General features: G+C 42.1%; 1 protein-coding gene across 1 annotated transcript; it reads right to left on the bottom strand.

Moving 5' to 3' along the window:
- Positions 1 to 3,003: 3,003 nt before the first annotated feature.
- LOC132587330 (GTP cyclohydrolase 1-like) lies at positions 3,004 to 13,351 on the bottom strand. Its single transcript, XM_060259608.1, has 6 exons — positions 12,816 to 13,351; positions 11,002 to 11,111; positions 7,682 to 7,737; positions 6,026 to 6,057; positions 4,714 to 4,798; positions 3,004 to 3,580 (listed from the first exon to the last, which is right to left on the bottom strand). Exons 1-6 carry the CDS (start codon positions 13,126 to 13,128, stop codon positions 3,454 to 3,456), a joined length of 723 nt encoding a protein of 240 aa, XP_060115591.1. The 5' UTR covers positions 13,129 to 13,351; the 3' UTR covers positions 3,004 to 3,453.
- Positions 13,352 to 19,434: the final 6,083 nt, after the last annotated feature.

Raw genomic sequence — 19,434 nt, forward strand, 5'->3', positions numbered from 1 at the left:
TCCTGATAGCCATACCCCAATCTATGTGGGGAAACCCTTAGAAAAGCAACAAAAGCCCCATTCACTGTTCAGGAGGAAGAGCAAAGAATGGGCACTTACCCTTGACCAGCTGATTTGTGCAACTGTTCTTTTTCTAATTAGGTTACACATACATGGCCTCTGGCAGTTGCTAGAAAGCAGCCAAGTGGGGGGGCCTGTAAAATGTCTTGACATGGATGGCCCAGGCTAGCCAGATCTCATCAGATCTCATAAGTTAAAGCAAGGTCAGCCTTGGTTAGTAATTGGATGGGAAGATCACCAAGGAAGTCAGGGTTGCTAAGGAGGAGGAGCTGGATTTATATCCCACCCTTCACTCAGAGTCTCAGGGCAGTTTATAATCTCCTTCACTTCTCCCCACAACAGACACCCTGTGAGGTAGGTGGGACCAGGGCCTTTTTTGTAGAAAAAGCCCAGCAGGAACTCATTTGCATATTAGGCCACACCCCCTAACACCAAGCCAGCCAGAACTGCATTCTTGGTCATAAAAAGCCCTGGTAGGGCTGAGAGCTTTGAGAGAACAGCTCTGAGAAAACTGTGACTGATCTAACGTCACCCAGCTGTGGCTGCATGTCAAAGAGTGGGGAATCAAACCTGGTTCTCCAGATTAGAATCTACCACTCTTGCCCACTATAAACTGGCTCTCTTCCCAGAGGCAAGTAATGGCAAACCACCTCTGAACATTTTTTGCCTTGAAAACCCTACAGCAGGGGTGTCAAACACATGGCCTGGGGGTCAAATGAGGCTCCCAGTGGGCTCCTATCAGGCCCCTGAGCAACTGGCTGTCATCTGCTTCCTTCTCCCTCTCTCTTGCTTCCTTCTGAATAACAGCTTGCTTTGCAAGGCTTGTTCAATCGCACAGGAGCTACAGAGCAAAGCCTCTATTTTCTCCATTGGCTGAGGCTCCTCCCTTGGGGAAGAAGTGGAGGAGGGATAGCTTGTTTTGCCAGGCTCTCAATCGCACAGCAGAGCTACTGAGCCAAGCCTCTCTTCCCTCTATCTACTGAGGCTCCTCCACCTCTTCATCTCCTGGGGAAGGAAGTAAAGATGCCACGCAGTGGTTCAGCTCAAGGTCCGTTCCAGAGGAAGACTCCAGGATTTATCATCTAAGTTTCAATATTATAACATCTTCAACAGTGGAATGAACTTATATGAATTGTTCTGGACCTCAATGTTCATGGAAATTACTCCTGAATATTTTTACTTAGTATTTGTGAAATTCCAACATTAATTTTATGGTGCTTTCCACCCAATTTCAATCATTTCCCATTTTAAGTTCAATTTATTTCATAGGAATCAATCCTTCATTCTATGTAACATACGTGTATGGGTGTGTGTTACATAGAATGAAGGACTGATTCCTATAAAATAAATTGAACGAATTGGGAAATGATTGAAATTGGGTGGAAAGCACCATAAAATTAATATCAGAATTTCACAAATACTAAGTAAAAATATTTAGGAGTAATTTCCATGAACATTATGATCCAGAACAATTCATTTAAGCTCATTCCACTGTTGAAGATGTTATAATAGTGAAACGGAGATAATAAATCCTGGGGTCTTCCTCTGGAATGGACTTTGAGCTGAACCATTTTTATTCATAATTGCCTAGTGTTGGGTTACTGTTTAAATTTAATCTTTACCGTCACTCCAGTATTTTTTTGTTATATTGAAGGAAGGAAAGAGCCAGAGCTTCCTTTGCCCAGTTCCCTGGATCCCATGAGAGAGCTACAAAGAAAGCACCTTTAAGACCAATGAGTGTTAATGTTTTAAGTATGTTTTAACTTTTTTTAAAAAAAAATCAATTGTGTCTGTGTCCTTTATAAAGTTTAGTATCTCTGCTACCTAATCTTAAATAGGTACCCACATGGCCTGGTCCGACATGGCCCAGCCCAATGACCTGGCCCAACGAAGTCTTATTTATGTCAGATTCAGCCTTCATAACAAATGAGTTTGACACTCCTGCCATACAGGGTCACTATATGTCAGCTATGACTTGATGGCACTTTCCACCACCATAAGAGAATACAGCTAGCTAGATTAATATCTACAATTCAGACTTAATGCAATCCAAAGCAGAATTATGCTCTTCTAAACCCATTGCCTTCCATGGACTGAGAATGGTGTAACTCTGCTTAGGTGCTTAAACAGTTATTCCCCACCAACACTCGGAAGTGTAGTGTATGCTGTATATATCTAGCATCAGATTCTCTTAACAGAATTTTTGCAACCTCCACAAAGTACTAGGATTCAAGGGAAATCATGACAGTTGAAGTGGCATTAAACCATAGTAAGGAGCAGTGCAGACGTGTCTTAACATCCTTAATGAATGACTCGTATTCAGGTCTTTTTTAAAATACAAGTTTCTCACACTGTAAAATAACAGTTTCTGGGTTCAAGTTTTAGGTTTTCTTGGGAGCACTGAGAAAGCTATATTGGGTCCCACAATGCAGTCTCCATATCACCATCAGCAACTAAGAACTTGGTGACCACTTTTGTTGACAGATATAGAGCTAGAAAAGCCCCGATCTGGATAGCCAAGGCTAGCCTGAGCATGTCAGCTCCTGGAAGCTAAACATTGTTAGCCCTGGCTAATATTTGGATTGCACTCTTCCAAGGAATACCAGGGTCGTGACATGGAGGCAGACAATGGCAAACCACCTCTGAACATCTCTTGCCTTAAAAACCCTACAGAGTTGCCATAAATCAGCTGTGATTTGATGGCATTTTCCACCACTATAAAGGTAGAAACCCTTTACCCGGGATACATTGTGGGAGGCAGGAGCCTGCTGCATTCTAGGCATTGGCTGTCATGGATGTTATGCATCCAAGTCATTGGTGTAGGGTGAAAAGATGGAGGGAAGTAGCACAATTTTCCCTCCTTAAAGCTGCCTATTGGCATCACCATATCACAAAAGGGTAAAAAAAAAAGCAGCAGCTTAAGTGGGATAGAAGTGAAGAGGGGAAAATCTGGGTAGGCAGCCAAAATTCTATGGCTCTCCTGGTGACATCATGGTGTTCAGGCCATCAAATTAATGATCAGAATTAAAATATGCAATAAAACGCACTATTTGCCACTTTGTCCACTAATATCTCAGTTTGTCCTCATAAAACATTTGTATGACCAAGGCCCCTTGCTATCATGTCATAAGATGCTATTATATATGACATCAAGAATGCCTGTTTTGTTTCTTTTCCATAATAATGGAATCAGGTACTCACATGCCCCGGTAAATGTTTAGCAACATTCTAACGTGTAACCAAGAAGTGAGAACAAAGCTGTGATACAGTGATTTTTTTTTTTTGTTTAAACTGCACAGATTCTGAAAAACTGGCTCACATAAGGCAACTGTGTGTTGGCAATTAGCTTTAGCGTGGGATCCAAACCCACAGAGAGCCACAAGCTGTTGTCATTTAATTCTTAATCAAGGCGAGAAATTCCTCCCTGGTTTTGGGATCTTCTCGTAAGACTCCAAGCATGGCGCTGGTGACAGTTTTGCTGTTCATTTTCTGAACGCCCCTCATGACCATGCACATGTGCCTGCCAAGAATATGAGAATTAATATGAAAGCATTAACATTGGGTTGTTACAAGAGGCTGATAACCCTGGAAGAAATATAGGAAGGATTACTCCTGAGGAAGCCCGTTGACAAAATGAGCCTATATCCGGTGCTCATAGGACCTTTCTTGTAATATTAGAATGTGAGAATGGACCTCTGTGATAATATGTGAAATTGTTATTTCTAATGAAGTACAAAAAGATATTTAAAAGGTTTTTTATGTAGCCAATAAATCACAGTATGTTTCTTTCATTGCCTGTCTTATTAACTGTGATCCCTTTTTGTTGATTATAAGAATATGAGAAAAGGCATTTTTAATATTAAAATATCAGCATAATATACTAATACTGTGCATGCTAAAATAGGGGCCAAATTGCAAATGATAATACATTTGCCAGGTTTTTTTTTTCTTCTGCCAAGCTTACATGTTCAACAAAATCATATGGTAGATTCTAGGACTGTACCACTTCAGATAACAGAGGGGCTATACTGTTTCTAATGTATTCCCATAGAAAGCCCATCTTAATTGCATTTTATCTGGATCACTCACAGCTTCCCCTTCCCACTCCTGGCACTTGCAGAGAGTTTTATTTTATTTATTTATTTATTTATTTATTTAAGATTTATATCCCGCCCTTCCCACGAGTGGCTCACGAGTTCCTTCACCTACAGCTTCATTTTTTCCGCACAGTATCCATTAAAAGTGGATCTGGTGTTAATGTCAGTCAACAGTGAGGAAGAACCAAATATAGTTCTTCAAATGATGAGTAGGGCTTTAACAGCCAAATAAATGGCCCATGGGGACCAATTTTATGAAATGAAACAACAACAGTGTTTTTTTCCCTATCCACCCAAATGTTCATGACTGGGCATTCCAATTGTAAAATGGCCTTCTGTGGTGTTCATTGTGTTCAGGAATGCAATCTTAAGATAATAAATAACTTAATCAAAATCACAGAGGAAGTCTGTTGTACAACTGAGAACTGATTTCTACTTATCCTATTCTCCATTGTCTTTACCACAAGCATCCTTCCCAGAAAGGAACCAATGGGAGTACCCCAGATATTAGGGTAGGCAACCATTATAGGTGTTTCAATGCTAATAATTAACTTACGATGCTTCTATGACCACAGCCACTCCAACAGGTTTCAGTGCTTCAGTAATTGCCAGAGCAATCTGTTTAGTAAGTCGTTCCTGGACTGGAAAAATAATGGAGTTCTAAGCAAAAGGACTCTGCATTGGTTTCCATCTTTAAATCTTGGGCTTATGTGCTCCCTCTTCCAACTCCTGCTGCATCTTTTCTTTTCTGCAAACTGTGGATCTCACTGTCATTGCTGCATGGTTTTGGTTTACTCTTTCCTCAGTAGGAGGTAGCTAGAGGAATGACTCATGTAGCAACCCCTACAAACAGACAGCTCTAACAATGAAGAATTCTGTTGTCTCTCTGATTCAGAAGCAACTGAATGACTTGACATACCTGGCACACAGACATCACAACTGCTCACCTCTCCTGTAATTATGCTGATCACAGTAGGCACCCTCCTCTGGGGTAGGCACTTTGGGTTCACCAGAACATTTAATTGATTTATTCCTTTTTCCACACCAACAATCCTATTTGGTACACATTTTGGGAATTACTGTTCTAGAAAAAAAAGGAAAGGTCCCCTGTGCAAGCACCAGTAGTTTCTGACTCTGGGGTGACGTTGCTTTTACGTTTTCACAGCAGACTTTTTACAAGGTGGTTTGCCAGTGCCTTCCCCAGTCATTTACACTTTCCCCCCAGTAAGCTGGGTTCTCATCTTACCAACCTGTTTCTAATGTATTCCCATAGAAAGCCCATCTTAATTGCATTTTATCTGGATCACTCACAGCTTTCCCTTCCCGCTCCTGGCACTTGCAGAGAGTTCCTTCATCTACGGCTTCATGTATGGAAGGCTGAGTCAACCTCGAGCCAGCTACCTGAAAACCTAGCTTCCACCGGGGATCGAACTCAGGTCGTGAGCAGAGCTTGGGACTGCAGTACTGCAGCTTTAACCCTCTGTTCTAGAGAGACACTAACAGTGCAGTCCTAAGCAGAAGTATGCATTTCTATGTCTGTTGGACATAAAATGGTGCAACTCTGCTTAGGGTTGCACTGTGTTAGCATTAGTATTAGAGTTCAGTGTGTTGGGTAACCTAAGAAACTCACTGAGAAATCGCCATTCAGCTATAGGGCTCACTGAGTAATACTGGGCCAGCCACTCAGCAAAAGCAAGAGAACCAAAAATGAGGCCCTGAGCTCCTTGGAAGAAGAGCAGAAGAACATATATTTATTTAGAACATTTTTATAGCAACCTGTTTAAGGCAGTTTACAGTTAAGGCAACAAAACAAGGCTATTACAAAACTTAGAACAATCAATGGGATGGCAGCAGAAAAGGATACAAACCTTGAAGCCTTCGGCTAAATATCTCAACAATTCTGAATGGAGAAAAGATAGATGTAGTAAGAAAAAAACCCAGCAACATAAAAAAGCTGCCTGGCAAAACAGAACAGAAAATGCATACAAAAATACAGGGAATTAGCATGGTGAATGTTCTTTTCAGCAATCACTTGGCTGCAATTCTCAAGCCTGTACCTCTAAAGGACTCAATGAAATCGGAGACTCCTCCAAAATAAGTGCAATAGCAACAGGGTGGTTTTTTTTTAAAGGTCCTGTTTCTCTACTTAACAACCACCTAACAGAAATTGAACACGCAGAGGCAAAGCAAGGGAAGATTTCACCGGATGAGTGTTGTGTGACTTGCTGTTCAAAGGTACAGGAATAGGGGCCACAAAATAGGTAGCTGACCCTGCAATCTTAAGTCCTCATGGGGCTTGCTCTGGAATAACTGCAGTCTTCTTGTTAGTACAGTGCAGTGCAGGAAGAAAGCACAAGAACGAGACAGCAAGCTTACATTTAGGGTGGCAAGATGCAGTGGAGAACAAGGATCTATACCTTTAAGAACTGGATAAAAGAATTTCAGCAAATATGGTTTTTTAACCACTGCATGACAAGCTACCATGATTCTACTTTCAACACAGCTGTTAAAGGTACATACAATAAGGTTTCTTTGGATCAGCCCTCCTGCACAGAGGTTAAGAATTAGAAGCAGTGGACCAAATGTCATCTCCCAAATCAATAGTGTAACATTTTGCTATGTGATACTGAATGGTATTGTCTGGAAATTTCTAGTGCAACGAATCTGTAAAGCAGAGGTAGCCAAACTTGCTTAATGTAAGAGCCACATAGAATAAATGTCAGATGTTTGAGAGCCACAAGAAATGAATGTCAGATGTTTGAGAGCTGAAAGGAAGAAAGACAGGGAGGATGAAAACAGGCAGGCAAACAGATGGGGAAGGAGAGGTGGAAATAAAGCAACTTTAAATACATTCTCCAGACTGCTAACTGGGTTGGGTTGGAGAAGTGATTTAAAGAAACAAATGCCTTCTCCATGCCAGCCAATGGGGCAGTGGGGCTTCGAGAGCCTCACAATCAGTGTTCCCTCTAAGCTGAGTTAGCGCAAGCTAGCTCACAGATTTTTAGCCTCCAGTTCACACGTTTTTGACTTAACTCAGAAGGGATGACCCTAGAACACAATAATTTATGCAGTAGCTCACAACTTTAATGCCAGTAGTTCACAGCTTTAATGTCAGTAGCTCACAAAGTAGAATTTTTGCTCACAAGACTTGGTCTGTGACTGCAAATAAACTGCTCACAAGACTCTGTAGCTTAGAGGGAACATTGCTCCCAATATGTGTGAAAGAGCCACAGTTTAGTTACCCCTGCTGTAGATCGTATCATACTGCCTCTTATCCTTCCCAACAGACATTTTGATGCAGTTAGTACACTCTAACAGTCAGAGTTACATCTGGGAGACTCAGACTCAAATCCCTGCCCAGGCATAAAGTTTACAGAGTGGACCTAGGCAAATACCATATCACACCTAAATCCACGCAAAGTTGTTGCCAAAATAAAACAGGACACCTTCGTTGACCTTCTGAACAAAGCACAGGATATTAATACAATCAATTAGTATCCAGAGGAATATGTGAGTGTACTAACCTTGCAAGTTTGCTTAAGCCCACCACCTTCTTCCTTGGTAAGTATCCAATGTGCACCTGTGGATATGACAGGACAATGGGGAAATATTTGTGTAAGAAATACAACACTAGATTCAGATAACTGCCCATGTGGCCTTCCCACAACACTCAGGTGGAATTCAAAAGCCATGCCTTTCGCAAGCTTATAACAGGAAACTTTGTAAGACCTGGTTCCACTTTCATCTCTCCAAAGAGAACCAAATGATCCTCTCACTGGAGAAATATGATCAAATGACTCCACATCTGATTATTTTTGCAGGCTTTTTTACCATATGGGTCTCCCACTGAGACCAACTTGTGGATTCAAATTATGCTACTTTGGAGGCAATACTGAAAATTCTTCTGTAGACCAGTTTGCACAGTGAGTGACTCATCTAATACCACAAGGAATAACCAGCACTTCCGATACGCAAGGAAAATCTTTGAATGGTGGAGCCACAACTGTGCATTTAAAAAAGCCTAAAAAGATAGAAAAAGAAATTTGATGCATACTACAAAATGATGTTTAAAGTGGGCTTTTAATAAATATGGGTATTTTTCATTGCATAAGCAGCACACCAAGAAGCCTGGAACAGAAAGAAAGAATTAACTAGAAAGTTACAGGAATATGAGAAACTGAAGGAAACTGCCAAGAAAAATGTGGAAATAGCAAAAGAGGGAACTAGGACAAAGCAAAAGGAGAAGAATTAAATATCATTTTAGCAAGCAAAAACAGTAGTTCTGAAAAAGAGTTGCTAACAGACAGTTCCAATGTGTTTCTAAGGGATTTTCGGATTTGCAACAGTTCAGTGTTGCAATGCATCTTGGGTTTGGGTTTTTTTTTTAAAAAAATCTGCTTTCCCAAAGCATTTTAGGATTTTAGTTTGATGTCTTATACAACTCAGACTCCAATGCAGGCTAATGGCTTCTCTCAAGATTCTGCCTGCATAAGAAGTGATAGCCCCTCAGAAGAAAAGAGGCCTTCATTTCTTTTGACAAATTCAGGGCTTTTTTAGTAGAAAATGTCCAGCAGGAACTCATTTGCATATTAGGCTACACCCCTGGTGTTCCCATTGTTTCATACAGGGCTTTTTTGTGGGAAAAGGCCAACAGGAACTCATTTGCATATTAGGCCACACACCCCTCATGCCAAGCTAGCCAGAACTGCGTTCCTGTGCATTCCTGCTAAAAAAAAAAAGCCCTGGATAAATCTGTAGTTAGCCTCAATCCAGCTAGGTTGCATTTCAGTTTGCTGACTTCAGTCCAACCTCCAGAAACAATGTAAATTGTGCAAATAATTATTAGAATTCAGTAAGGAGTAAGTTGGCTCATTTAAAGCAGACCTCACACAGTGGACACCCTCCCAAAAGAATGCATGGCTCAGAAGCTTCAGGGCCGGCTTCCCAGGAGCAGGTGAGTCTGCCATGTAGGAGAGAAGAGATCAACCAGAACTTCAGCCTAGGTCAGGGGTGGCCAAACTTGCTTAATGTAAGAGCCATGTAAAATAAATGTCAGATGTTTGAGAACTGCAAGAGGTGAACATCAGAGCCACAATGAAGGAAGTAAGGCAGGTAGGCAAATAGATGGGGGGGGGAAGAAAGCAGCTTTAACTTTAAATGTATTTTCCAAGCTGCCAGCTGGCTTGGAGAAATAATTTAAAGAGACAAATGTCTTCTCCAAGCTGGCTGATAGGAGCTTCGAGAGTCACACAATATGTGGGAAAAGAGTCACATGCGTCTTCCGAGGCAGTTTGGCCACCCCTGGCTTAGGTGAACAGATTCTTCCTGGATAAATTTCTGCAGATGATATCCCCAGCTGCACTAAAGAGGGCAGAGTGTTGCTTAATGTGATGGATGACATGGGAAAGCCTCTGGGCAGGAAGTTACTTTCCTCTGATAGAAGTTCTGGGGTTCTCTGGTAAGATGCCAAAAGAATCAGTATGTCCATCAGCAGAGCTTCTGATCTATTATTGGGAATCTTACTGGTGAAGTGGGTTGTGGCAAGAAATGGAAAGTAGTTATGGTCATCAGAAAAGAGGGGGACCCCAACACAATCTCAGAAACAGGGGTGCCAAGCAACATGCCCCTTTACCTAGTCTTTGATTTTTGTCCAGTTTGTTTGTTTGTTTATATAGTAGGCTTATATTCCGCCCTTTCCTGCAAACCAGCTCAGGGTGGATCACAACATAAACTGAACAAAAATAAGGACCTACAATGTAGAACAAAAAACAATGCAATAAAATTAACAAACCAAAGAACAATAGAACAATAAGAGAAGATGTTGACTCACCCTCCCTCAAAAATGGAGGAAGAAGGATAATTTGCAGTGTTCACTCCACCTAGCAGTGGTTTATGTTTTTCCATATGACTAACCAGTCTTGCTATATTGTCCTGTGAATACTCCCAGACTATCTGTGCTTCCTGCTTAAATTAGACTTGTAGTGGAATGCAGCTTTTTAAAAAAAGAGGCCAAAAAGTTTGATGCTGGGAGGGGTGTGTGTCTTTTTTTGCATGAATGGCTATAGCCTGTGTAAATGCCAAACACAGCTAGGAAACCATGCACAAGCCTTGATAGTCCCAGAAGGACAACTCCATCTCTACTTAAGAGAAACTCTCAAAGGAAGGGGAGTATGAAACTGGGACGGGTTAGCTCAACCTCCTCTTTCATGCATACTCATACCAAGCTGAGGTGGATCCATACCATCTCTTCCAGATTTATACTGGGAAAATACCTCTTTAATTGGATTTCTTGGGTGATAGTGGCCACCAAGTTCTGAGCTACATTCAATGGAAGGAGCCCAAATTGGACACACTTTTCTCCTATGAATTACACCTTCATAGTGCCTAAGCTTGAGCACCAAACCTAGCAGCAGCTGATGAAAGAGAGTGAACTGTGTGCCTGAGAGGGTGAGATCTGTAACAGGGGTGAACTCTAGTTTTAAGCAGTTGAAAAAAGGAGGAGTAGGAGATTGGATTTATACCCCACTCTTCACTATCCAAAGGAGTCTCAGAGTGGTTTACAATCTCCTTTCCCTCCCCCTCCCCACAACAGACACCCTCTGTGAGGTAGGTGGGACTGAGAGAGCTCTGACAAACTACTCTTGAGAGGATCAGCTGTGTGAGAACTTGTGACTGATTCTAGGTCACAACAGCAGGTGTATGCAGAGGAGCAGGGAATCAAACCCAGTTCTCCCAGATAAGAGTCCGTGCACAACCACTACACCAAACTGGCTCTCAGACCCTTTCTCCCTCCCTCAGACAACAGGAGTTGATCATCACATATGTTATGTAAGAGGAACAATACCTTGCCAAAGAAAGGAACCAAGTGATGTTCACAAAGGGAGAACATATCAATGTCTTTCACAATCACCATCTCATCATGGTCCTCATCAAAAACTGCATCATTTAGTATATCTGAAAAAAAGGAGGCTGTTTACATAAGAGGAAAATAAGCTTTCTTCATTAAATTCTGTCCTTGACTATACAATAACCAACAACAGACACAGGCTACTTAGAGTACGGAAGGTAAGAAAGGACGAGACAGAAAGGTTTCTAGTCAAGCTTGGAAAAACACTGAAATTTTTTAGGAACCAGTCCTGTAGGGAGCTAAGAAATTCTTACATTCTTAACTGTGACCAAATTTTAAGAACCATGCTGGCATGCTTGCTCAGGGGCAGCGACTATTCCAGACGTATTCCAATTTTAACTGGAACACTTGTGCGAGGGGGAGGCCCATATCTTCTCATTTCATGTTCCTCAGTCACACTCAAAACAAGTTCTGGAAACTAGGATTGTATCTGCGTTACAAGAGCACAATGATGTTGAACATGCTACACAGAAGTAAATTTTCAAGAGGTTAAGCACATTTAAAAATGTGTTTACCAATTGCTGCTGAATGAATGCATTCTAGAAATAATCCAGCTACCCAGGAACAAGATGATGATTTGAAAGGATTTATGGTCAATGCACTTCTGGGCATCAATTCAATAAAAGAAACAAAAGACTAATTATAAGTAGAAATGAATGGGCTTGTGGAATGACACTGTCAGAAGAATTTATATTATGTCGCTACATGATTTGCCCTAAAGAATAAAATAGTTAACATGGCTTTATTTGCTTCCATTACTTCTAGCGAAAAGATAGTCAAATTTTTAAGATTCTATAGAATTGCACTAGAAGACATAGTAAAGGAAGATCTTTTGTTGAGACCTTAAAAATATAGTTTAAATTATGTATTATCAGAATGCAGCACAAGTGCTGCTTAGAACCCTGCCCTTTAAAATTACTTATTATGTCACTTTCATATGGAGTTCTGTCCTGGTACCAGTGACACCTGTCATAAGAATAAAGTTAGAGTCCAGTGGCACCTGTAAGACCAACAAAGTTTTATTCAAGCTATGAGCTTTCATGTGCAAGCACACTTCTTCGGATAAAATACAATGGAAGAAATGCATTCAAACTAATAGACAGAGTTGAAAAGCAAATTAGCATATAATGTGATGCACCTATTTGAGTCAAAACAGGAACAACAAGCCAAGTGTACAGGGTCAACAGTTGTATGGATCCAATTAAGGGGGAACAACAGTTAAAGCAATAAATATATCAAAATAGGAGATAAGTGTGTAAGAGAATCTTTTCTAATTGTGGGAAGTTAGAAAAATTATTAGTAAGAATATTTGTTCCTGTTTTGTCTCAAGTATCTACATCTACATTTTATATACTAATTTGCTTTTCAACTCTTTTTATAAGTTTGAATGGCTTTCTTCCATTGCATTTTATTTGAAGAAGCGTGCTTGCACACGAAAGCTCAAACTAAACCCTGCACGGAACGGCGGCCGGGCCTGTGGTTCTTCAATAGACACCGCGCCTATTCAGTAGGGGAATAATTTGTCAGCCTGTTAGCAGGTGGGTTTATATGCCTAACAGAATATTATAGTATTTGGATAGCAACAGTTCTCGAAGAATAAATTGAAATGGTCACAAGCAAGCCCTCTATAAATAATCACCTAAGGCACGTTAAAATCTCGTGGCGTTCTGACTGGAGCGTTTTCAGCATGTCCCTTAATTTGGGCTGGCCTTTTAGAGATTTTTTTTTAATGCTCACAGAACCGGACTGACCTGCGACGGTCTCGCGATAACCTCTGGTGAGGAACTGAATGGCCTTGGCGGCCCTGCGGGGCGTCAGCTGCAAGCCTTGCCTCTCCGGGTTCTCGCCCAGGCCCTGCAGGATGGTCGCGTAGGCAGCCTCCAGGGCCGGCAACTCGTCCTGGTCTCCGTCCTGGCCTTCTCGCTCGTGGTTGCACTTGGCCACGGGAGGGTGATGCTTCGCGGGCTTCCGCAGCTCGCCGCTGGGCAGCTCGCCCAAATCCTTGAGGCGGCGGGGATGCAAGTCCCCGTTCTGGAAGCATTGCAAATCCAGCTGGTTCTCCATTGCTGAGCACGTGCAATGAGCTGCGGAGGAAGGAGGAGAGGAGTGCGAAGTCCGGGCAGCTCTTACGGGGAAAGGCTAGCTTTCTTCTGGTGGCTTCGTCGGATCTGGTCCGTCCAGAATGTGCATAGATGTCGCGGCATCTATTGCTGAAAGAATAGGTGCGTTTGCAAAACTGGGGGCCACTGGAAGCCGTCCGTGCAAAGGGAACCTCGCTAGAGTACACGGTGCATACAAACCTCCTTAGGCGCAGGGACAGGATCTGCTGGCAATAGGCTGCAGATCCGCCGTGGCGGGAAGGTGGACGGGACTTGGGATGTTGGGAAACCTTCTGCAGAGCCTCTCTCCCTTGCGCCGCGCGCGGGGATTTGCAAGCGAGGCCGGGGTTGCAACGCCAAGGCTGGTCCTGGGCAGCTTCTGGTCGAGCCATCTGGTATTTATCGCGCCGCTTTGCCATGGCAATCGACCGTTTCCCGGTCAGATGGTGACGTCTTGGGACTGTCAGCTGGGCAAGGCACACTGAGGCGCCCTTTGTCCTGAGGCACCCCCTTCTGGTTGCAGTAATCGGAGGAGACAAGGTTAGGACACGAGGGTTGGATATGTCGCACGTGGCTAATGCGCGCAGCCCCCCTCCCCACCCCCCATCACTGCAGGCCTTCGGTGCCACAGACTTCAAGATTCGCACCCCCGCCCCAAGCTCAAAGGCATTGCCTTGCTCAACCTGCGGCAGAGTTCATGAGAGTCATGCTGAGGTACTTTTCACACAAAACGTTTTGAACGGCTACATGCATGCAAACATGTTAAGCCGCCAACAACTAACATGTGAATGCAACACATAGGAGTTTGCTGCCATTCCTGGAGAAACTTCTGTCGCCCACATTTCCCCCCTAGGGAAAATTGCTAACCCTATTCCAGCTGCTCCTGTGAGAGGAGGGATTTGCTTTCCCCCTCCCAAAAGCAGTATCTGATCTGCAGCGTGTGTTACATAGCAGGGCTTTTTGAGCAGGAACGCAGTTCCGGCTGGCTTGGTATCAGGGCTGTGGCCTAATATGCAAATATTTCTGCTGGGCTTTTTCTACAAAAAAGCGGTGTGAAACAATGGTGATGTCAGGGGGTGTGGCCTAATATGCAAATGAGATCATACTAGGCTTTTTCTACAAACAAGCCCTGTTACATAGTTTCAATGTTTTGAAAGGAAAAAATGTGAAGCATATTACAGGAGCCCAAATGATTAATTGTAGAACTGGTGATAGAGATATGGGCAGGTTGTACAGACAGGTGAGGTTACATGCATCAGGAACAAGGTAATGGAGAGAGATAGGAGGATTGCAGATGGTTACAAGTCACAACATGAAGTACACCTCCATACCAGATAAGAGAATCTTGGTCACAGAATGGAATTAATTGACTCTATGAATGATTACAGGAATTCATAGAGTTTCTGAATGACTACTGGAAAGCATTACTCAGTGGCATGGAAGCCAGAAAGCATTTTTTGACATGTCACCAGTGGCTCTTCCTATAATGTGTGACACCTTCCCCATGTTCTAGGAAAATAAGTTTGTAGTTGGCAGGTGGTGGCTCCTATTTTAAAAGCTGCTGCCACAGGGACTGGAAGATGGGTAAACTGCAGGCCCTGTCACTGTGTTGCCCAGGATAGGAGGAGAGAATCCAGAGCAAGACAACAGAGAAGGAAGCTGTTGCCCTTACTTCACATACACAGGTCTGACTATGGTTCAGCAGTGGTCAGGAGAGACATCCCTGCATGGTCATAGATACTCTGCTAATAAGAAAGGTTTAGTTATATATTCTATATTTATTGTTGTATCTTATATTATTGTATATGTGTGTTAGGATGGTGTATGGGGAATACAGTAGTCATACTCAGGCCATAGAGTAGTCCTACAGTTCTTCAAGTTGATGGTAACTTCTAAATTGGCTTTTGGTGGGCCACAGAATAAGTACTTCTGCATTAGAGCAGCCCCCCCAGCATGGAGCCTGTGGATGTCATGGTGCCAAGAATACCTTTCCTGACAGCTACCAAGTATTTTTTTTAATGGTTTGGGCATTTAATTAGCAGGGCCTGGTCACTTGTGATTTAAATTGCTGGACAGAGTAAAATAACATTTTTTCCAGTGGCAGCTGCTACCACAGTGTTGATTTTATTATTTCCCAGTGTGTTTTAAAAAAATTACTCCTCTTTCCCCCTGCACTTGTTTTCTCTGTATGTATGGTGCTGCCTACTATGGAAGTCATTTTGTGGCAGCCATTTTGTGGTTGCACCAACTACCATGTGTCAGTATTCCAAAAGTACCCACAGGCTGAAAAAGGTCAGGGACCCCTGCATTATAGCAAGGTTGATTGTTTGTTACCGGGAGGGGAGAGGGATTTGAGGCTTGTTATTTTATCTTTGGTTTTAGCTGGAAATGTTTTAATTATTCACAAAGAGTTGGACTCAACTGTGCAACTGAACAACAACAAGCCACCTTGAACAAAGAGGAAGGGTATGATATAAATGTTTAAATAAATAAAGTGATCTGTAAGGATTGTCCCAAAATAGCAGATCGGTGGCCCTTTGCAGACCATAATGCTTCCTACCAACATTAATAAAAGAATTCAGTGGGATTACCCATAAATACATTCCACATAATCACTGTTAACAAAAATTAAAATACAGAAGACCTTGGAGAGGGGGGGAATTCCCATTCTTATTTATTGAATTATTTGTGTTCAGGCACAATTCCTGTTCATTTTAGTGTGTCCCTTAATTTATTTCTTTTCATAGCAAGAGATGTTGAAAGTTTGATGGTAGGCTGGACTTCTGTTTGTTCAGATTCTGGTTCTTAATACTGAAAAGTGGGATTTGGAGCTCTCTTAAGCCATCCAAAGAGGATCAGGAAGTGGATTCTTGTTACTGCAGTGATGGGAGTTTTCACATCTACCTCGAAAAGCCCCAACACAGCCTGAAGATCTCTTAGCTTTTTTCCTCTCTTCTCTTTTCCTCCCCAACCCATGGAAGCGTCAAACAGGGACTTATTTCCCCCTCTCTCCTTCCCTAGGCAGGGCTTTGCCACACCTATTTTTATTTACTTCATTTATACCCGGACTTTCTCCCCAAAGGGGACTCAAAATGGCTTACATAATTTTCCTATCTTCTTTTTATCATCACAATAGCCCTGTGAGATAGCTTCGACTATGTGACAATCAAGGTCACCCAGTGAGTTTCCATGGCAGAGTGGGGATTTGAACTTGAGTCTCCCAGATCCTAGTCAGACACTTTAACCACTACACCATACTGGCTCTCAGTAGAGCTCATCTTTCACTTAAAGTGCCTTTCAGCTACACATTACATAAAGGAAATCTAGCGGGTTGGTGACAAAGATCCTACAACTGATAGACAAATTAAAAACTAATAAGTCACCGGGTCCGGATGGCATACATCCGAGAGTTCTGAAAGAACTCAAAGTTGAACTTGTGGATCTTCTAACAAAAATCTGTAATCTTTCATTGAAATCTGCCTCCGTTCCTGAGGACTGGAAGGTAGCAAATGTCACCCCCATCTTTAAAAAGGGTTCCAGAGGAGATCCGGGAAATTACAGGCCAGTCAGTCTGACTTCAATACCGGGAAAGTTGGTAGAAACCATTATCAAGGACAGAATGAGTAGGCACATTGATGAACACGGGTTATTGAGGAAGACTCAGCATGGGTTCTGCAAGGGAAGATCTTGCCTCACTAACCTGTTACATTTCTTTGAGGGGGTGAACAAACATGTGGACAAAGGCGACCCGATAGATGTTGTTTACCTTGACTTCCAGAAAGCTTTTGATAAAGTTCCTCATCAAAGGCTCCTTAGAAAACTTGAGAGTCATGGAGTAAAAGGACAGGTCCTCTTGTGGATCAAAAACTGGCTTAGTAATAGGAAGCAGAGAGTCAGTATAAATGGGCAGTCTTCGCAGTGGAGGACGGTAAGCAGTGGGGTGCCGCAGGGCTCGGTACTGGGTCCCATGCTCTTTAACTTGTTCATAAATGATTTAGAGTTGGGAGTGAGCAGTGAAGTGGCCAAGTTTGCGGATGACACTAAATTGTTCAGGGTGGTGAGAACCAGAGAGGATTGTGAGGAACTCCAAAGAGATCTGTTGAGGCTGGGTGAGTGGGCGTCAACGTGGCAGATGCGGTTCAATGTGGCCAAGTGCAAAGTAATGCACATTGGGGCCAAGAATCCCAGCTACAAATACAAGTTGATGGGGTGTGAACTGGCAGAGACTGACCAAGAGAGAGATCTTGGGGTCGTGGTAGATAACTCACTGAAAATGTCAAGACAGTGTGCGTCTGCAATAAAAAAGGCCAACGCCATGCTGGAAATTATTAGGAAGGGAATTGAAAACAAATCAGCCAGTATCATAATGCCCCTGCATAAATCGATGGTGCGGTTTCATTTGGAGTACTGTGTGCAGTTCTGGTCGCCGCACCTCAAAAAGGATATTATAGCATTGGAGAAAGTCCAGAGAAGGGCAACTAGAATGATTAAAGGGCTGGAGCACTTTCCCTATGAAGAAAGGTTGAAACGCTTGGGACTCTTTAGCTTGGAGAAACGTCGACTGCGGGGTGACATGATAGAGGTTTACAAGATAATGCATGGGATGGAGAAAGTAAAGAAAGAAGTACTTTTCTCCCTTTCTCACAATACAAGAACTCGTGGGCATTCGATGAAATTGCTGAGCAAAAAGGTTAAAACGGATAAAAGGAAGTACTTCTTCACCCAAAGGGTGATTAACATGTGGAATTCACTGCCACAGGAGGTGGTGGCGGCCACAAGTATAGCCACCTTCAAGAAGGGTTTAGATAAATATATGGAGCACAGGTCCATCAGTGGCTATTAGCCACAGTGTATGTGTGTATATAAAAATTTTTTGCCACTGTGTGACACAGAGTGTTGGACTTGATGGGCCGTTGGCCTGATCCAACATGGCTTCTCTTATGTTCTTATGTTCTTAAGATGTTAACTGTTTGGTGGAAGGGGAAATACTTGGATTTGGCTGTGATCTTTGTCTTCTCTGCAGTTCTCTTGCACCAGTAAACCCAGAGTTAGCCTTGATTGGCTTTCTGTGAAATGGTCCTGCTTTTCAGTGCTCTTCCATTCAACTTGGAAAGGGTGTAAATTAAGGGTGGAGAGCAATTTAGGATTGTAACCTAACCTAACAACTTTCGTTCTAGTTGGATGTTGTCTTTCTCAATTCAGGCTGCTGTCATTCTGAATTCACCATCTGTCAGTACTCTTTATACTCCAGATTACCACAAGACAACCCTCAGTAAGGAGACATTAGAATGGAAGATGTTGTACATCCAGTACTTTCTGGTACATCCTTCCAATACCCCCTAAGTCCCCTTCATACAAATCTATTTTTTAAAATTATATTATTTATTTAAAACATTTATTACTGCCTTACAGAACTCAAGGCAATTTACATTGTGAATAGTAGGAGAATTATAAAAATACATAGACTACCACAATTTAAAATCACGACTTCGATTTCTCATACATAAAAAACTAAATTAGTAAAATGCAGTCTTAAATGAAACTATCTTCAACTGCCTCTTAGAGATCAAAAGTGAGAGGGCCAAATGCACCTTCCTGAGGAGGTTGTTCCATAACTGTGGGACTGTCACCAAAAGGCCTTCTCTTGTATACCCAGAAGACAAACTTCATTGGTTGACAGGACAGTCAAGAAGGCATCTACCTATGATCTTAATTCCTAGGCAAGAACATATGGGAGAAGACAGTCCTTCAGGTATCCTAGTCCCAAGCAATGTAGGGCTTTAAAGAACAAAATCAATGCCTTGAATTGGGCTTGAGGGTGGATCAGAAGCCAGGGTAACTGCTGTAGTATTGGGGTCGCGTACTCCTGGTAGCTGGTTCTATGTTTTGTCCTTTGGCAATATACATCTGGTTACTCCCTTCCCCATTATGTGTACTTAATTGTAGCACAGTGGAAATAACACTTTTTTTAAATTTTAATTTTATTATGCATAAATATAGTATTAAATAGAAAAAACTTCAAAAATTACATCCAAACAAATGCAGTTTAAATACTGCAAAAGTAGACACAGTTCTAACATACATATACATACATACACCCATGTATATTTATGGATATATATATTGCATACAAATTGTAAATATTCAAAAATATAACATTCGTTGATAAAGCCGATATTCTTGTGGAATTTTCTATAAGGTAGTCTCCTCCTTTTGGGTACCATATTGCAATCAATTTAGGTAGTTGATTTTCCAATATAGCTGGTGTTAT

This window comes from Heteronotia binoei, chromosome 1 (assembly GCF_032191835.1).
Source record: "Heteronotia binoei isolate CCM8104 ecotype False Entrance Well chromosome 1, APGP_CSIRO_Hbin_v1, whole genome shotgun sequence".
Taxonomy (NCBI): Eukaryota; Metazoa; Chordata; class Lepidosauria; order Squamata; family Gekkonidae; genus Heteronotia; species Heteronotia binoei.